Source organism: Panthera tigris, chromosome A2 (genome assembly GCF_018350195.1).
Source record: "Panthera tigris isolate Pti1 chromosome A2, P.tigris_Pti1_mat1.1, whole genome shotgun sequence".
Taxonomy (NCBI): Eukaryota; Metazoa; Chordata; class Mammalia; order Carnivora; family Felidae; genus Panthera; species Panthera tigris.
Genome location: NC_056661.1, coordinates 160,520,371 through 160,538,177, shown reverse-complemented (window position 1 = coordinate 160,538,177; position 17,807 = coordinate 160,520,371). Strand labels below are relative to the sequence as shown.

At 45.6% G+C, this 17,807-nt stretch overlaps 1 protein-coding gene across 1 annotated transcript; it reads right to left on the bottom strand.

Moving 5' to 3' along the window:
- Positions 1 to 732: 732 nt before the first annotated feature.
- ZNF212 (zinc finger protein 212) lies at positions 733 to 16,319 on the bottom strand. Its single transcript, XM_007090871.2, has 5 exons — positions 16,194 to 16,319; positions 5,445 to 5,834; positions 5,186 to 5,312; positions 3,542 to 3,631; positions 733 to 2,777 (listed from the first exon to the last, which is right to left on the bottom strand). Exons 1-5 carry the CDS (start codon positions 16,215 to 16,217, stop codon positions 1,921 to 1,923), a joined length of 1,488 nt encoding a protein of 495 aa, XP_007090933.1. The 5' UTR covers positions 16,218 to 16,319; the 3' UTR covers positions 733 to 1,920.
- Between the last annotated feature and the right edge of the window lie 1,488 nt (positions 16,320 to 17,807).

Genomic DNA, 17,807 nt, shown 5'->3' with positions numbered 1-17,807 from the left:
GTTTATTTTTATCTATTTATTTATTCCTTTTTATCCCCACGTCCCTCTCACCGCTCCCATAGGCAACCGTAATGCCTTTAAGGTGTCACTTTTGGTTTCCAGGTGTTCTTACAAAATGTTTTGTGTACATGCATTTCATATAAATGGTATTGTCATAGATCTCGTCCAGTTCCTTACGTTTTCCCACTCGGCACTGCATGTTTAAGATCAACCACCAATGTGGCCACATGCATATCCAAGCCGACATTCCTGCTACCCAGTACCCCCTGAGATCACACCCTACCTGCCCTCTCTTCCTTCCATCTCCCAACAACCAACACCCAGACTGTGTGCGGCCCTCGATCACAAACAAGGTCCCACGAACATCCTCGTACGTGCCCTCTTCTCGTCTGTCCTAAACTGAAGTAAAAATGCAGGTCAGGCTGTGACTTTATGCCTCTGTCACTGTTCCAGGTCAGCCACCTCTTCCATATTATTTGTTTGTCTGGAGAGAGAGAGAGAGAGAGAGAGAGAGAGAGAGAGAGAGACAAAGAGAGCAGGGGAAGGGCAGAGAGAAGAGAGAGGGAGGCAGAATCTCAAGTGAGGCTTGAACTCACAATCCATGAGACCACGACCTGAGATGAAGAGTCGGACGCTTGGCTGAGCCACCCAGGCGCCCCTCCATCTCGGTATTCTTGACAAAGGGAGAAAAATATCCAACGTGAGCATTTTTTTTTTTTTTTTTTTGCTAGTAGCAAGTTTTATTCTAGGCAACTGCAAATCATCAAAGGGGACACTCACATAGGACCCAGAAGCCCACTCCCATCTCCCCAGACAACAGTGAGGCAAGCATTCAACACTCCTGAGAAATAAGCATTTCTGCGCTTTTTCTCCACCGTCTCTGGAACAGTCAACCCCAGAACTAATTTGGAACATGTGTAATCTGCACAATCTCAACAACTGGTGTAGTAAGAACAAACTCCAACACCCACCGGAACGAGTCAGACAACCATAAGGAACGAAGTAGTCTTCTACCCTGGGCGGCTGCAGAACCCAGCGAGGACCAGGTGGGAAGAGGAAGATCACGGTGAGAGACCGGGATTCCCGAGCAGTGAGCTCTTGGCTCCATGAGGGACTCTGTTCTCAGCAGGGGCTTTGGGGGTCTACTCCTACCGCTCTCCTCCTCTGGCTCCTCTGGCTTCAGGTAGCCCCTTGTGAGACTGCCGAGGACCCCCACGACAGGGAGCCCAGCACTCTGCCCCCTGATCTCTGGCCTAACTAAGTGTGGGTGGGCTAGAAGAGCCCCATAAACAAATCCCTCCTAGAGGGTAGGCCCAGTCCCCATGTTAGGAACAACCTCTACAATGCTGGAAATTTAGAAAACAAGGTCAGACTGTATTTTTTTTAAATCAACTAAAATCTAATTCCAAAACAGTTTCTTCAGAACAGGGTAAGCAGTCATTTAAATTATGTCCTCTACTTGTTATTAACAAAGAGACTACAAAAGAAGAGGAAAGAGAGGGTTATGTGCTTCCCAGAACACTTTCGCCCACCTGCTCGCTCCACTGACCTGACCCAACCTCCCGGGAAGACCTGAGATGCTGGGACAGGCCCTAGAAGCAGCCACCGGTCCCTGCAGGGTCAGAGGGCCAACCCCAGCCCACGAGTATCAGCCCGGAGGAGAAAACCAGAGACGTGAAGGTGCCCGAGACAGCAAGCTCCACAGCAGGGTAGAGACGGCAGGGAGAGGCGCGGCCCCCGACTCCTCCTCCTCCACAGTTTTCAGCACAGTGTCTGGGCTCGGCCTGGTGCTTGGCCAAGGGAAGGCAAATCAACGCGACTCCCCTCAGGAAGAAGTCAGTCCCTGACTCTGCACAGCGTCTCTTCAGGGGGACCGATGCCAGCCCCTTCGCCCCCCAGACAGACGAGGGGCCGGCACCCTTAAAGCAGGCCGTTGGGCCTTCCGGGCTGCAGGGTCAGCCCGCCCCGCTCCCGCTGGTGGATCTTCTGGTGCTGCAGAAGGTGCTGCTTCTGGACAAAGCTCTTCTCACACTCTGAGCAGCTGTAGGGCCGCTCGCCCGTGTGGATGCGCTGGTGCCGCACCAGATCAGATGGGTGGCTGAAGCTCTTGCCGCAGTAACCACAGAGGAGGGAACTCCGGCTTTTCCTCCAAGGGATGTGGCCGGGCAGGGCGACCAGGCTGTTGGGCGAGAACCTCTCCTGGACAGAGTGGCCAGCACTGGGCCCGTCCTGCAGGTGGCAGCGCTGGTGGATTACCAGGCTCACCCTGCAGCTGAAGCTCCGCATGCACACGTCACACTGATGCAGCTTTGCCCTCTTGGACTGGGGCTTGAGTCGTGGCCTGGGTCTAAGGCTCTCCTCTGGCTCCGAGGCCACGCCCGACTCCGAGTGGGTGTGCAGATGCGCGGCTAGCTGCTGCTTATAGCGGAAGCTGACCTCGCACTCGGAGCACTCATAAGGGCCAGAAGCGTCCCTTTTCAGCTTTACGCCCTGGCCACACTGCTGTTCCAGCTGTGCCTGCCTACCAGGCTCGTGCTTCGGGGGGCAGCCCAGAGTGCCGCCACTGCCAGAGTCTCTACTGCCCTCGATGGGATCCTCCGGATTAGTGTCTCCAGGGCCTGGATCCAAGAAGACAGAACTACCCTGACCACCCCAGAGTTCAGTGTGTTCTGGGCTCAGGAAAGCGTGCTCTTCTGCAATGCCTGAGAATTCTCCAGGAAGATCCGCAGAGCCTTCCTGAGTATACTGTATCTCCTGCTTGATCATAACCCCTTCTGCTGCCAAGAGAAAGAAGATCGACAAAAAAGATCACATCCTAGCACGTTCGGTTTCTTCAGAACTAAACAAACATCCGTGAGTTTCAAAAGGGCTCGAATCAAAGCATCCCAGGATCAAGGGAATTAAGACAATTTGGAGGAGGAGGAGACTGGGTTCTAAGACCTGAAAAAACTAAACCTATATTCATGAAGAAAAATCTGAATACTATTTTTCTAGAACAATGTTATAAATGATAGTTCTCTAAGGCTGTCCACAAATTTGTATTCAATTTCTATGAAAAACGGCAAAATACACTGTAAAAACTGTACTAATTCAAGAGTGTTAAAATAATGTGAATGATTAAAAAAACAACCCTTAAACCTAAAGCTTCAATATTCACGTATCCAGCCCCAATCTTCCTGCACATTCCCCCCGAATTACCTGGCTTATAAATGCTCTGCCTGCCTCTCACCCAGATCTGACCAACTCCTAAGATCTGACCAACCCTATCTTCAATCTTCAGTGGGTTTTAACTAGAACTATTACGTACACTACTCTTACAGTAGAGCAGGCATGAGGTAGGATATGGTCACGAAACTCAAGACCTTCACAGCGGTAAGGAGTTAAGACTCCTTAGCAGGTGAACTAATGAAAATCATCAAGGAATCTGAAAGAAGTAATACCAGATGAGGTTGCTGACAATGTTTGGCAGTTTAGCAGTAGGAAAGCTCATTACAGGCTGCAGGGAGTAGGGAGAGGGATGGAATATTCTGGTTCCACTCACCTGGGTGGACATCACCAGGGCCTTCCTCCTCCAAGTCACCCAGCATCCCTGTACCCAACTCCGCTTCTTCTTCTGGCGGGCCAAGAACCTCTGGGTTGGAATAGGCACAGTGTGAGCCCAGGAGAGAGTAAAAGCTCACTGGGCACTGGTCAGTGGCCAATGAACAAGGTGACCACTGCCAGAGGGTTGATACTAAAAGCTGAAAAGATTAAAGGGCTACCGTTCTTGCCACTTTCCCCTGGCAGTTTGGGACAACTGGAAAATTAGAGACGATTAGAAAGATCTCTTCAGTTTGCTGCTGCCTTCCACGCTCCTTCATGCTCAAGTATTCAGCCTCTGGAGCCCGCTCCCCTTCCCCCAGCACCACCCTGCCCTCACTTGTACAGGGTTTCAAGTGCTGCCTCCTTTCAGGGTATCTAATTTCAACCATGCTGACATACTGCAAGTAAGGCAGGCACCATTATCCCCAGCTAGGACAGCCGAGGAACCTGCCACTAGAACACATAACAGCCGAGGTCAAGCAGTCCCTTCTCTGGCCCATTTGCTACTTCCCTCTCTGCTCCAGTCATGCTGGCTTTTTTTTTTTTTTTTAATGTTTATTTTTGAGAGAGAGAGAGAGTGCAAGTGGGGGAGGGATAGAGAGGGAGAAAGACAGGATCTGAAGCGGGCCCTGGGAGGAAAGCAGAGAGTCCGATGCGAGGCTAAAACTCACGAACCATGAGATCATGACTCGAGCCGAAGTTGGATACTTACAGACTAAACCACCAAAGGCGCCCCACACACTGGTCTTTCTGACATTCCTCCATGAAACTCAGTTGTTTTTTTTTTTTAATGTTTATTTATTTTTGAGAGAGAGAGAGAGAGAAAGAGCCCTAGTGGGGGAGGGGCAGAGAAAGAGGGAGACACTCATACAACATTCTTTTCTTTTTTTTTTTTTAAATGTTTATTTTTGAGAGAGAGAGCTGGGGGTGGGGGCGGGTAGAGCAGAGAGAGGGAGGAAGACAGAGGATCCAAAGCGGGCTCTGGGCTGACAGCAGAGAGCCGGATGTGGGGTTCCAACTCCCCAGCTGTGAGATCATGACCTGAGGCGAAGTTGGACGCTTAACAGACTGAGCCACCCAGGGGCCCCCATGGACTTCAGTTTTAAAAGATTTTGTTTACCAAAATCTACTTACTAAGTAAAAGCTAGTCTTTTATATATAAAGATATACATCCATTAAGCAGCACTTGTAATTAACACAAAATAGACACGGAGCTCACAGTGATTGGATGTAAGTCCAGCCAAATGCCAAGAAAATGTTTTGGTTAGCCTGTGCTGCCTGCCTCATCTTAGGTAACAAAGGATTTCTTGTCAAACAGTTTAAGTATTAAAAACAGCATATATATGACATCTTATCTACTAGTAAATACTGTCAGGAACGGACTATGTGACCGCAGAGAAGAAATACACAATATGCAACACCAAGACCTTTCTAAAAGTCTTCGAGAACTGAGGACCTGGAGATTCCCATTTCTCGACCCGGCCCAGATCCACAGAGGAGCCAAAGCCGACTAGAATCACAGGTGTGGTCTGAGTCACAAGCTACTTGGCCAGGGATGTAAGACGCTGAAAGAGAATTCCAGGGAGAAGAAACTGCTACTTACTCAGAGAGACCAGGGCCTCGTAGTTGCTCTTCATCACATTTCTGTAAAGCTCCTTCTGCCAGTCCTCCAGATTCTCCCACTCCTGCTCCGAAAAGCACCCTCCATCGTTTTCAAGTGACCTGGGCACCTGAAATCACAAACACTGCGCAGTGAGCGCCTCCAGCCACGGCTACGAAGGAAAAGCCAGCAAGTCAGAATCTTAAAGAATAAAAGGCAGGACTCCCCATCTAGCCTAATTCTTAATCCCCAAGGGGACTACCTTGGGGGCTTCCCCCTTGCTGTCCGGAGGCAGCCTCAGCACCCAGAAGTTCCTGTTTCTCAGCAGGTTCTCCATGTTCTCCAGCCGCCTCTGCAGCAGCCCGTACTCCTGCAGCAGGGTCCCCAGCACGGCCCACTTGCCCTCCAGCTGGTTCCCGAACTCCACGGCCGTCTTCTCGCAGTCCGCCAGCTTCTTCTCGGCGGTGCCAGTCCGCCCCTCCAGGCTCTGTATCCGGGCGGCCTGGGCATCCACCTTCTTCTCCACGGCCTGAAGGGCGGCCACCACGGTCCACAGTGAGATCTCTGTGGTTTGCAAATAGGAGCTTTTCTCTGTCTCTTGTGGGGGCAACATGGAAGGACTCAAAGGTGTGGAGCGGCGTTTCCTCCTGTGCTGAAGAATCAGACACAGGGTCAGTGTCGTTTCCAAACATCACGTAAAGGAAACAATGGGTCCAGTGGGTCCAAGAGTGTTTAGAGCTACCTAGTTTCTACTTTTGTTTTTTTAAAGCATGCTCTTTTACATTCTGATACTGCAAATGATACATGTACGTTGTAGTGAGGAAATACTGAAAAGTAGAAGGAAAAAAATTATGTAAAATACCACCATCCAGAAGTAAGCTGTTAGAATTTTGGTGTATTTCTGTAAGGTTTTTTTTTTTTAATGTTTATTTATTTTTGAGAGAGAGACAGAGAGGGAGAGAGACAGCATGAGCAGGGGAGGGTAGAGAGGAAGACACAGAATCCGAAGCAGGGGGGTGAGATCATGACCTGAGCCAAAGTCAGATGCTCAACCGACTGAGCCACCCAGGCGCCCCTGTAAGGTTTTCGTTAATCTTTTAACTTATCTATTTTTCCACAAAGTTGAAATTATATTGTACATAATATTTTGTTACCTGTTTTTCACTCTTAGCATATTCTCTAAGACCAACAAAGACACAAATCCTCAGTAGGACCTACAGGACTCAACTCCTTTATCTTTGTGCCCAAGCGGTTAGCACACCTCCTAAATCCTTCATATACGTTCACTGACATGATGTGATGAAGTCTACTGACATTTGCCTTACACTTCTCGTTTTTATGATCTGTCCCCAACAGCAGGAAAATCACTACAGCTGAAGCTCGACATGACTGAAACCAACATCTGGGAAGTCTTCCCACCACTCCCTCTTACCCCCCCCCCCCCCGTTGGACCACTGCAAGTTGATCTCAGTCCGAAACCCCAGAGGTTCATGTTCTTTTATATGGCATAGACTTTGTTCAAGGCTGCTTCTCCATCCACTGAGACCAAGACACTGAGAGGAAGTATCTTTGGAAGAACAGCTGGGGCCAGGACTTAGGGTCTGGAGAAACAGGGGCCAAAATGCAACCGACGGGCCCCAAACTCAAAACATACGCTTGGCCGTGACCTACTCCAGTTACTCAACTCAGTTCATTATGGAACATGTGGGTTAAAAGCTGAACTATCGCCCCTAAAAAAGATTTAAATGAAAGTTTAACCTAAAAGATCGATACAAATGAAACAAAACAAAACCCTAGGCTTTTGGACAGACTCATTTCATCACATGTTCTGCTTTTCACTTTCACTCGCTCCTCTCCAGCTTCGTGGAGCCCCCTCTTGCCTTTCTGCCGCCAGCTTTCTGCAGCTTGCTGAGCACTTCAGGCAGACGGGCAGGTGGGTCAGGATCTGAGCAAAGGAGTAATTCCTCTCCTCTTGTACATAATAAAAGGCTGAAAAGAGTGGTTAAATCAAGCTGCTACTTCTGTTTGGAACGATCTATTGAGATGGAAACAACTCAAATGTCTACGGACCGGGTGAATCAATAAACAAACTAGGGTTCCATTCTTATGTTACGGGTTGAATTTTGTTTCCTCAAACAGATATGTTGAAGACCCAACCACCAGTATCTCAGAATCTGATCTTATCTGTGTAACTATTTTTTTTTTAAAGATTTTATTATTTTAAGTAATCTATATACCTAACATGGGGCTCAAACTCAAACAGCGAGATCAGGAGTCTCATGCTCCATCAACCGAGTCATCCAGGTGCCCCGGAATGTGATCTTATCTTGAGATAAGAATATTTACAGAGATAATCAAGTTACATGAGGTCATTGGGTGGGCTCTAATCAAATATGATTTGGCGTCCTTATGAAAGGGGAAATTTGGGCAGAGACAGACGTGCACTTAGGGGAGATGACGTGAAGACACACACAGGGAGAAGACAACCACAAGACGGTGGAGGCAGAGGTCAGAGTTCTATTGCCACAAGCCAAGAAAATGCCTGGGGCACCAGAAGCAATGAGAGAAGCCTGGAATATCCGATTCTCCAATTCGGTGGACACCCTGATTTCAGACTTCCAGCCTCCAGAACCGTGAAGACGATACACCTCTGGTGTTTAAGCCCCCCAATTTGCAGTACTTTGTTACGACAGCCCTAGGGAACTAATATACCATACGAGAGAATACTAATACATTATTACTATATTAATAATTAACGTATTAATCATACATTAGCAATAAAAAGGAACAAACTATTGACATATGTAACAACATGGATGGATCTCAAAATCATTATGCAAAGTGAAAAAGGCCAGACACAAAATGCCACCCACTCTATTCCATTTACATGACATTCAGGAAAGGCAAAATGACAGAGACAGAAAACAGATGAGTGGTAGCCAGGGGCGGGGGTGGGGGGTAAGGGGGTTGGAGGGGAGAAGGAGAGTGAATGCAAAGGAACACTTTCTGGGATGATGGAAATATTCTATATTTTGGTAACATGATGATAGCTACACATTTGTCAAAACTCACTGAACTGTATGCCTGAAGAGCGAATTTTACCAGATGTAAATTGTATCTCAGTAAGCACGACTAAGAACGCCAAGAGAGAAGAAAATGTTAGCTGCCATGAAAGACGCCATAAACAAAGTCTAAAAAAACAGACAGGGAGAGAATATATGTAAACAGGGTATGAACTGGAAGGAAAAGATAACAACCCCAAAATAAAACTGCAAAGTAAGCAATTGTGAGCGCAGAAACGCAAGTGGTCAAGAAGCAGTCAGGAGTGCAAATATAACCAAGTAAAACTGCTTTTCACCCAGCAGGCTGACAAACTTGAAAAAGAGGGATAAGGAGCTACATTCAGAGCTGACTAGGATATAAAACTGGCACTTTCATGACACTCCCAGAAGGAACGAAAACTACCACAAACTTCAGGGAAGAATATCTCATAAAAGTCATTAAAAACCCTCTCACCTAGCAATCCCGTTTACCAGAAGCCATCTTACAAAAATAAATGGCATTATTTACTGACATCCACACAGAGATTACTGGTAACATCCTTTGGAACAGTCAGAGCCTGGAAATAATCCAGATGTCTGTTCGTGGTTAAATAAATTATGGCACAACCAAACAGGACCTTTAAAAATAATGAGTTAGGGGCGCCTGGGTGGCTCAGTCGGTTGAGCTTCCGACTTCGGCTCAGATCATAATCTCGCGGTTGACGGGTTCAAGCCCCAAGTCAGGCTCTGTTGGACAGCTCGGAGCCTGAAGCCTGCTTCAGATTCTGTCTTCCTCTCTCTCTGCCCCTCCCCCACTCATGCTCTGTACCAAAAATAAACATTGAAAAAAAATTTTTTTAAATAATGAGTTAGATCTATGTGCATGGTTCAGTAGAGTTTTCACCATACACTGCTGGTTAAAAATCCAACTTTTAGGGAAAGAGACTTATTTTAATGTTTATTTTTGAAAGAGTGCAAGCAGGGGAGCGGCAGAGAGAGGAGGCACAGAGGATCTGAAGTGGGCTCTGTGCTGAGAGCTGAGAGTTCAATGCAGGGCTCAAACCCGGGAACCACAAGATCATGACCTGAACCTGAGTCAGAAGCTCAACCCACTGAGCCACACAGGCTCCCCGGGAAATGTATTTATTATGATCCCACTCTCCTAAAGAAGAGAAGATATACAAGTATATGTTTGTTTCAGCACACAGGGAGGTCTGAAAGGGACTCAATAAACTGTTAACACCACTTACCTTCAAGGAGATGAGTGGGAGGGATTTTAACCTTTCCTTGTCAACTATCGTTTGACTTCGACAATAAACATGTATTTTTTTGTAATTTATTTTTTACAGAACTTCCATATTTAAGAGTATTCCTGATGGCAGTGAAAAATACAGTAAGTACACTTATTGGGGCGCCTGGGTGGCTGTCAGTTAGGCATCTGACTTCGGCTCAGGTCATGATCTTGTGGTTCATGAGTTCCAGCCCCATGTCAAGGCTGTGCTGACAGCTCAGACCCTGGAACCACTTTGGATTCTGTGTCTCCCTCTCTGTCCGTCTCTTCCCCCTCTCGCACTCTCTCTCTCTCTCTCTCTCTCTCTCTCTCTCAAAAATATGCATTAAAAACCAACCAACCAACCAACCAACCAACCAACCAACCAGTACTCGTATGTTGCCCATACTTCTGGATATTCCAGGGCAGTCCTGCTTGAGTGTTCTATTATACTGAGATCAAGTCTCATACAATGGGACTGCAGCTATGGTCTGAAACCCGTCACCATTAAGCATAAGACACAGTCCTTGCTAAGGAACCTGCAATCTGCTTGACTGAAGTACAAAATAATGAAATAACATCCTAAAGTGGTATTTGATTAAGGTGGACTAAATAATATTTAAGGTCACTTCCAACTCTGAGATACCATGATTTTTAAATACTGAATAGTTTAAATAAACTACTTAATGCATAAGATCTTATACATCTTATGTAGTGGCAACAAATCACGTTAACTACCACTCAGTTGCAGATATATAGCCTCTGAAGTCCTCGGTATGACTCTCTGAAGTACTATCCTGAATTTGATTTTTCACTATTTTCTGTTTCATGTTTTCACCAAATGTTTGTTTCCAAAACAATGTATGCTCTTTAGTTTTACATATTTTAGGACTTTACACAAATAGAATCCTTATTTCACAACTCCTCAGAATATCCTGTTGTTGCAGATGGCTGTAATTAATTCATTTTCACTTCTTTATAACAATGTGCCGATACCACGATTTACTTTTCCGTCCATTACTGACGTGTCCTCCACCTCTGTCATCACAAACAGTGCTTCAATGAACCAGACCGTGCATGGCTCCTAACAGACACAGCCCAGTTTCCTGAGGGTATAGTCCTAGAAAGGGAATTGTCGGCTAATAGGGTAAACATCTTGAACTTCAGTAAATATGCCAAATGTTTTCTAAAGTGGTTGTATCAATTGCACTCCTATCAATAGTATGTGCATATTCTAGATGTTCCCCAATTATGTGTTACTGTCAGACTAGTATTTTGTCCTAGTAGGTCTGAATTGACATGTCCTCATGGTTTCCATCTCCATTTTCCTTGATTACTAAGGGTAAGCATATTTTAAATGTTTATTGGCCATTCAAATTTCTTCAGTGAACTACTTGCTCAGTCTTTTACCCATTTATCTTTTGGGTTATCTGACTTCCTTACCATCTCAGAATTTCTCTGAAAATTCTGGAAACTAATCTTTATCCATGCTATATGTGTTGCAAAGATTGTCTCCTTATTTGTGCATTTAAAAAGTTTCCTTTACTGGAGCGCCTGGGTGGCTCAGTTAGTTAAGCGTCCAACTTTGGCTCAGGTCGTGATCTCACGGTTCATGAGTTTGAGCCCCACATCAGGCTCACTGCTGTCAGCACAGACCCTGCTTCGAATCCTCTGTCCTCATCTCTCTGCCCCTCTCTTGCTTGCGCTCTCTCAAAAATAATATTAAAAAAAAAATACTGTATTGCAAAAAACAATGCTAACCATCACCTGAACTTTTAGCAAGTCATAATTACCAGTCACAGAACTTCACAACAAACATAATAATAATGAAAAACTTCAAAATATTGTGAGAATTACCAAATTGTGACCCAGAGACACGAAGTCAGGAAATGGTATTGGAAAAATGGCACTGGGAGACTTGACATAGGGTTGCCACAAACCTTCAATTTGTAAAAAAAACAAAGTATCTGCAAAGTGCAACAAAGCAAAGCTCAATTAATTGAGGTATGCCTGTATGTTGATATTATATATTGACAGATATATGGCTAAAAAAAATCTCTATCTGTGCTGTCCGACAGCCACTAGAGGCACATAGCTATCTAAATCTAAATTAACAGAAACTCAATTAAAAATTCAGTTCCTCGGCCATACTAGTTACATTTCAAGTGCTTAATAGCCATATATATATGTATGACTATATGAACAGTGACTATATTTAACAGTGCAAAACAGAGTATTTCCATAATCTCAGAAAGTTCTATTTGATGTGCCACACCTTACTAATTTTTTCTCTGCTTGATAAAAATTAAAGTTTTGTTAGTCTTCTACTATGCTAGTGAATTTTCCTTGTAGTTCTGTCAGCTTTTGTTTTATATATTTTGAGGCTATGTAATTAGATACAAAATATTAGAGGGGCGCCTGGGTGGCTCAGTCGGTTAAGCGTCCGACTTCAGCTCAGGTCACGATCTCGCGGTCCGTGAGTTTGAGCCCCGCGTCGGGCTCTGGGCTGATGGCTCAGAGCCTGGAGCCTGCTTCTGATTCTGTGTCTCCCTCTCTCTCTGCCCCTCCCCCGTTCATGCTCTCTCTCTGTCTCAAAAATAAATAAACTCAAAATATTAGAAATGTCATATCAAGCTGGTAAATTGAGTCTTAACCATTATAAAAGTAGTAGTACCTCTCTAGCTCTAGGAATATTAATATAGTTGAGCTAATTTTCTTTTGATTAATATTAGCTCGGTGTGTTTTCATTTTTTTTTTTTTTTTTTTTATGTTTATTTACTCTTGAGAGAGAGAGAGACAGAGCATCAGTGAGGTAGGGGCAGAGGGAGAGGGAGACACAGAATCTGAAGCAGGCTCCAGGCTCTGAGCTGAAGATCCGTGAGATCATGACCCGAGCCAAAGTCAGATGCTTAACTGACTAAGCCACCCAGGCATCCCTCAATTTCTTTTATGTTCAACCATTCCTGTAATTTTATCTTTTAGTTGTATCTCTTATAAACTATATAATAGGATTTTTTTTCTCATCCTGACAAATATTGCCTTTTAACTAGAACATTTTGTCCATTTACATTTATTGTAACTGTTGATCTATTTTTATTGATTTTTACCTTGTACTGTTTCTCTTCTTTTCATTGTCTTTGTTTTCTTGTAGATGATTTTTTTTCCTTATCCTATTATTCTCCCTTCTAACTTGCAGGTTTTACAGGCAAGTTCTAGTCTTTTAGCAAATATCTTAGATATTACAGGAAGCATACTTATAAAGGCTTTTGAATAACTGAATTCTGATCTCTTTCTAAGTTTACATCAATGCTTCCATGTATTCTAATTTGCCTTTGTTTTTAACCTCACAAAAGATTGTTTTATTTAGTCAATATTTGTTTAGATTTACCCATTTACATGGATCATCATACTTTCTTACATTTTCAGACTTTCCATTTGGGAAGATTTTCCTTTTACCTGAAGTATACCGTTTATAATTTCCTTTACTAAGAATGTATTGGTAGTAACATGGCAGTTTTGTCTGAAAATACTTTTTTAATTTTAGGAGAGAGAGAGACAGAGAGAGAGAGAGAGAGAGAGAGAGAGAGTGAGAGAGAGAGAGAGAGAGAGGATTCCAAGCAGGCTCCATGCTCAGTGTGAAGTCTAATGCATGGCTCAATCCCACCTTGAGATCATGACCTGAGGCAAAATCAAGAGTTGGACGCTCAACTGACTGAGCCACCCAGGCGCCCCCATCTGAAAATATTTTTTTTACCCTTGTCTTTAAAAGATCTTTTACGGAGTATAAAAATCTGGGATCACAGCTATTTTCTTCCAGTTTACTAACATCATTCTAGTTTGTCTGGCTTCCATTGTTGCTGTTGAGAAGCTGGACCCCATTAATCTAGTGACACTTCATTTGAAGGTAATCTCTTTTCTCTAGCTGCTTTTAAGAATTCTGTCTAGTATTCTCTACTTTCACTATTATGTGTCTAGGTAGAGATTTTTTTCTGTTTATCCTGATTGGGATCCACTGGGTTTCTAACGTATTTATTAATGTTTGCATTGGTCCTAAATAGCCTCAGTCATTAGCTATTTATCAAATACAGCTTCCAGTGCAGAGTGTTAAGTGTGCATGTGCCTTCCTTCTGGAATTTCAGTTTTTGTTTTTTTTTTTTTAACGTACTTTGAGAGAGAAAGTGCAAAAGATATAAAATATGTGCAAGAGAGCGGAGGCGGGGCAGAGAGAGGGGAGGGACACGGAATCCTAAGCTGGCTCTGAGCTGATGGCAGAGAGCCTGATGTGGGGCTAGAACTCACAAACCCTGAGATCATGACCTGAACTGAAGTCAGACGCTTAACTGACTAAGCCACCCAGGCACCCCTTAATATGTTTTTCTTATGTAATTTCAATATCCAGAATCTTTGAAGGTCTACTTTTGTCCATTATTTTTACTGCCTTTTCCTTGTAGTTTTCATTGCTTGTTTGGTAGCGGGTTTTGTTTTTTTTTTAACTCAATTTTCCTATAATTTTATATAGGGGAATTATTTGAAGTCTGAGTCAAATGCAGATTCCTCCAGAGAAGATCTGTGTTTATTTCTGATGCACAGCAGTACTTTAAACTACATTCTTGCGAGGTGGGGTGGGGTGGAATGCCTGGTTGGCTCAGTCAGTAGAGCATGCAACTCCTGATCTCAGGGTAGTTGAGTTCAAGCCCCACATTGGGCACGGAGTCTACTCAAAATAATAACTAAGTAAATATAAACTACATTCTTGGCTTGAGGTTTCTTAGACCATCCAGGTAGCATGAATTCAGGCAATAAACCCATATCAGAGTCACCATAAATTCTCAAGGGACACCTTGCATCTATCTCCCAGCACCAAGGTTTCACACAATTTTCTGTGTAATACTGGGAGTTAAGAGCTTACGTTCAGTTCATGCTGAATGCTGCCCTTTGAAGTCTCCACTTTAAGGATTTGGGGCAGGAAGCTTCTTAGACACACACACACACCCACCCCTTAAGTTTGGTCTCCTGGTTTTCAGGTCCTTTGGGACCATAAACACCAAAGATGAATGTTTAGCAAACGCCCTCCAAGCTGGCCTCAGAACTCATCTTTGGGCTCCAAGTATTCTTTATTAACTTACATTTCAGATATATTTAAGTGGTGCTCCCCCCCACACACCACCCCCCCATTGTTTCTAGCTGTCTTCATGAGGGTGCCTACTTGGTCGGTGTCAAAGGAAAGGTACGGAATCCTCATCTGAAGCGGTAATATCTGAGAACAGAAATAAGCTGCGAAACGATTTAAATACATTCTACAATGACAGATCTTTAAGTTATTTAAAGGGCGGTATGGGATTTTGGTGGATCTTTTAAGGCTCTTTTGACAAGGTCTGTTGGTGACACGCACGGAACGGTGCACTGACACTGACGAGTCAGAAAGGAGTACTCTGGAGGTTCGTAACTTGTCGTCCTGCCCTACTTTAGTACCAATTTGGTCTTGAGGAAAAGCCAAGTCTTGGACTACAACAGCTGAGATGAAAAGGGTCACAGGAGGCAAATATTATAAACATTTGTGTCTCTGCAATTCCACTGTAACTTCTTGAAAGCAAACACTGCCTTCTCCGAGTCTTCCAGTCCTTTCCCTCTTCCAATCCTTTCCCTCCTGTTCTTACCCACCTTCTACAAGAATCAAAAAGGAGCAAGTTTAACCTGCTCATGGTAAACTTTTCACCACAGGCTCTCCTTAGCTCCCAATTCTCACAAAGATCTCACATCATTCCGAAAGTGTTTCTAGACCCAGAAATGCTTCGTCAAAAACTAATTTAATTCCCTCTGTCCTTTCCAGAGCAAACCTCCTTGTGTTACCAAATTAACCACTAGTAAGAAAATGTCAGAGCTAGAAGGATCCTCTGAGATCATCTAGTAAACCAGTCCTAAACTCTCCATCTCTAGCCAAAGAAAGGGAGGCCCAGGGTGTAAACACAGTTGCCTAAAATCAGTCAAATGGGTATTTGAGAGCTGAGTTCCCCAGTTTCCTGACTCCGTAACCGGGATTTTCTTCACCCCCAAGCTCCGTGTCCTGACATCCCCTGAACGGGGACGAATGGGGGCGAATGGGGGCGAATGGGGACCGGGGAAAGGGAGAGAGATCCGAGAGCTTCACAGGCAAAAGCACCAACTACACTGTGGGGTAATACCTGTCCCCAAAGGGAGGAAGCCCGGCCTGATTTCACCCTGTGGCTGCGACCCAAGTACAGAAGTCTGCAGCAGGAGAGAGTGACAGAAAGAACGAGCAAAACACACCCAGCCGAGAACATGCGGCGAGGCTGTGAGTCCTGGGGTCCCGGGGCACCACGCGCGCTCGCTGGCAGAGATGGCGACCCGGGGTTTCCAAAGCGCGCCACCTCTCCAGCCTGGAAGCGCATGACGAAAAAGTGTGGGGACGGTCGCAAATCCAAGAACACGAAACAAGCCTCGGAGAAGTTTCTCGGCGACGGTGCGTGGCGCTGGGGCTCCGGCCCGACGCGGAAGGAGCCGGAGAGGGGGAGGGCAGAGCCCGGGGGTCGCCGCGGGAGGAGGTCGGCGTTCGCCAGCAGCAGCCCGGGAGCCCCCCGGACCCCCAGCCCCACCGGCGTCCGGACCTCGAAGCCCCGCCCCGGCCAGGAGCTCCGCCATCCCGAACGCGCCCGCCAGTCGGTGCCAGGAGGACCCTTACCCGAGTAGGCTCCGACTCCGCCATGGCTGCCAGTCGCCCCTCAACACCCGGGCCCCGCCTGATAACCCTCGGGCTGCGTGCCGGTCCCCTGGGCGCTCCCTGCCCCTCCTCGAAGCCGCCACCAGTGCCGTGTTGATACAAGGTGCATTGTGGGAGTTCGGCCCTCCGGCGCCAAGAGCTGCTCCCGCCGCTCGTCCTCGCCGCGCGGGGTTTCTAGGGCGCCTCCGTGCGGCCGGAGGGTGAACAGCAGCTCGGCCCTTGGGCCCAGACTGTGCGACCTTAGAAGGGCTCTGTCCCTCCAAGTCAGGGGTAGGTTCAGAATTTAGGGCGAACGCGGGCCTCTTCTACGTGCCGAGCGCTGGGCTTTGAGGGATATAAAAATGTATACAAGTCAGACTTTGCTCTGAGGGAAGAGTATGTAATTTCGTCGGGGAAAAGAGATACGGTCCCAAATGGCAAGTGGTTTTATTCCATTAGTTCATCTGTCATTTGATTTTCTAGAAACTAGAAATACACTTTCCACATCAACAGTGTGGGGTCAAGGTGCCCAGGCCAACTCACTGTATCCTATTAACTATGGTAATCACATGCCATGGAAAATCCAAGATGGCCCTGATTTCAAGTGTTTAATCCAGTCCACATGTTACTGTTAGTTGAGGTCTTTGGAATTTTGATTTGGAAAGCACGGCTGCGTTTCCATTTGATCACCCAATACAAAACACTAGTGCAGCCATACTTGCCTAATTTGTACCACATTGTCTCTATAGAGACAGGCGATGGACTTCCACTTTGAATTACAGGCCTGAGGCTCTTCCCCAGAAAACTAAACTCTTAAGATCAACAGAAAATTATGTTCACACGTAACTGACTCCTTCTTAGCATGCAGGGCTCAGTTCAGACGTTACCTCCTTAGAGAGACATTCTCGGGCCACCCTGCCCATAGCCCATCCCAACGCACAATCTTGATACTCTGATCAAATTTTTTCACAGCATGATCACTACCTGAAGTAACTTCATCTTGTCATTGGTTTACATGGTAATCACGTCTCTCACTAAAATGTCCCTCCACAGTACATGCCATTTCTTGCACACCGATGTGCTCATAAAGATCTCTGGGTTACTGAATGGTGAATCAGAGAATAGAAATAGATAAACTCACCTCCAAGACAAGGTAGGATATCCATGCTAACCAGATCAACAGGGTGGTCAAGCCGAGGAAACTAGTCAGCCGTTGACATACGTCTAGGGTCTGACCTCCTTTCTCAGACCAACAAAAACTTAGACCCAGAAAAAAAATGGATCATGGTTGTGGAGACAGACATGTCAGGACATAGGATACTGGGGTCACCAAGCGGTTCAGTTCTAGAACTCTCTATTTTGCTGCTGTGTTCACCGGGCAGTCTGATGAGGCAGGTTCCCATGTAGCCACTGGGCAACCACATGCAGGGAAGGCTGACACAAATTAGTATCTTTCCGCTGGGAATACAAACACCACCCCTGAGGGTTGTTCACGGCATTAAAAGGAATAACGTGTGTAAGTAAAGTGTTGATATAGCTGAATGCCTGGTCTATAGCAAGCATTCAGTAACAGGTGATTTCTCACCTGTTTGGTAC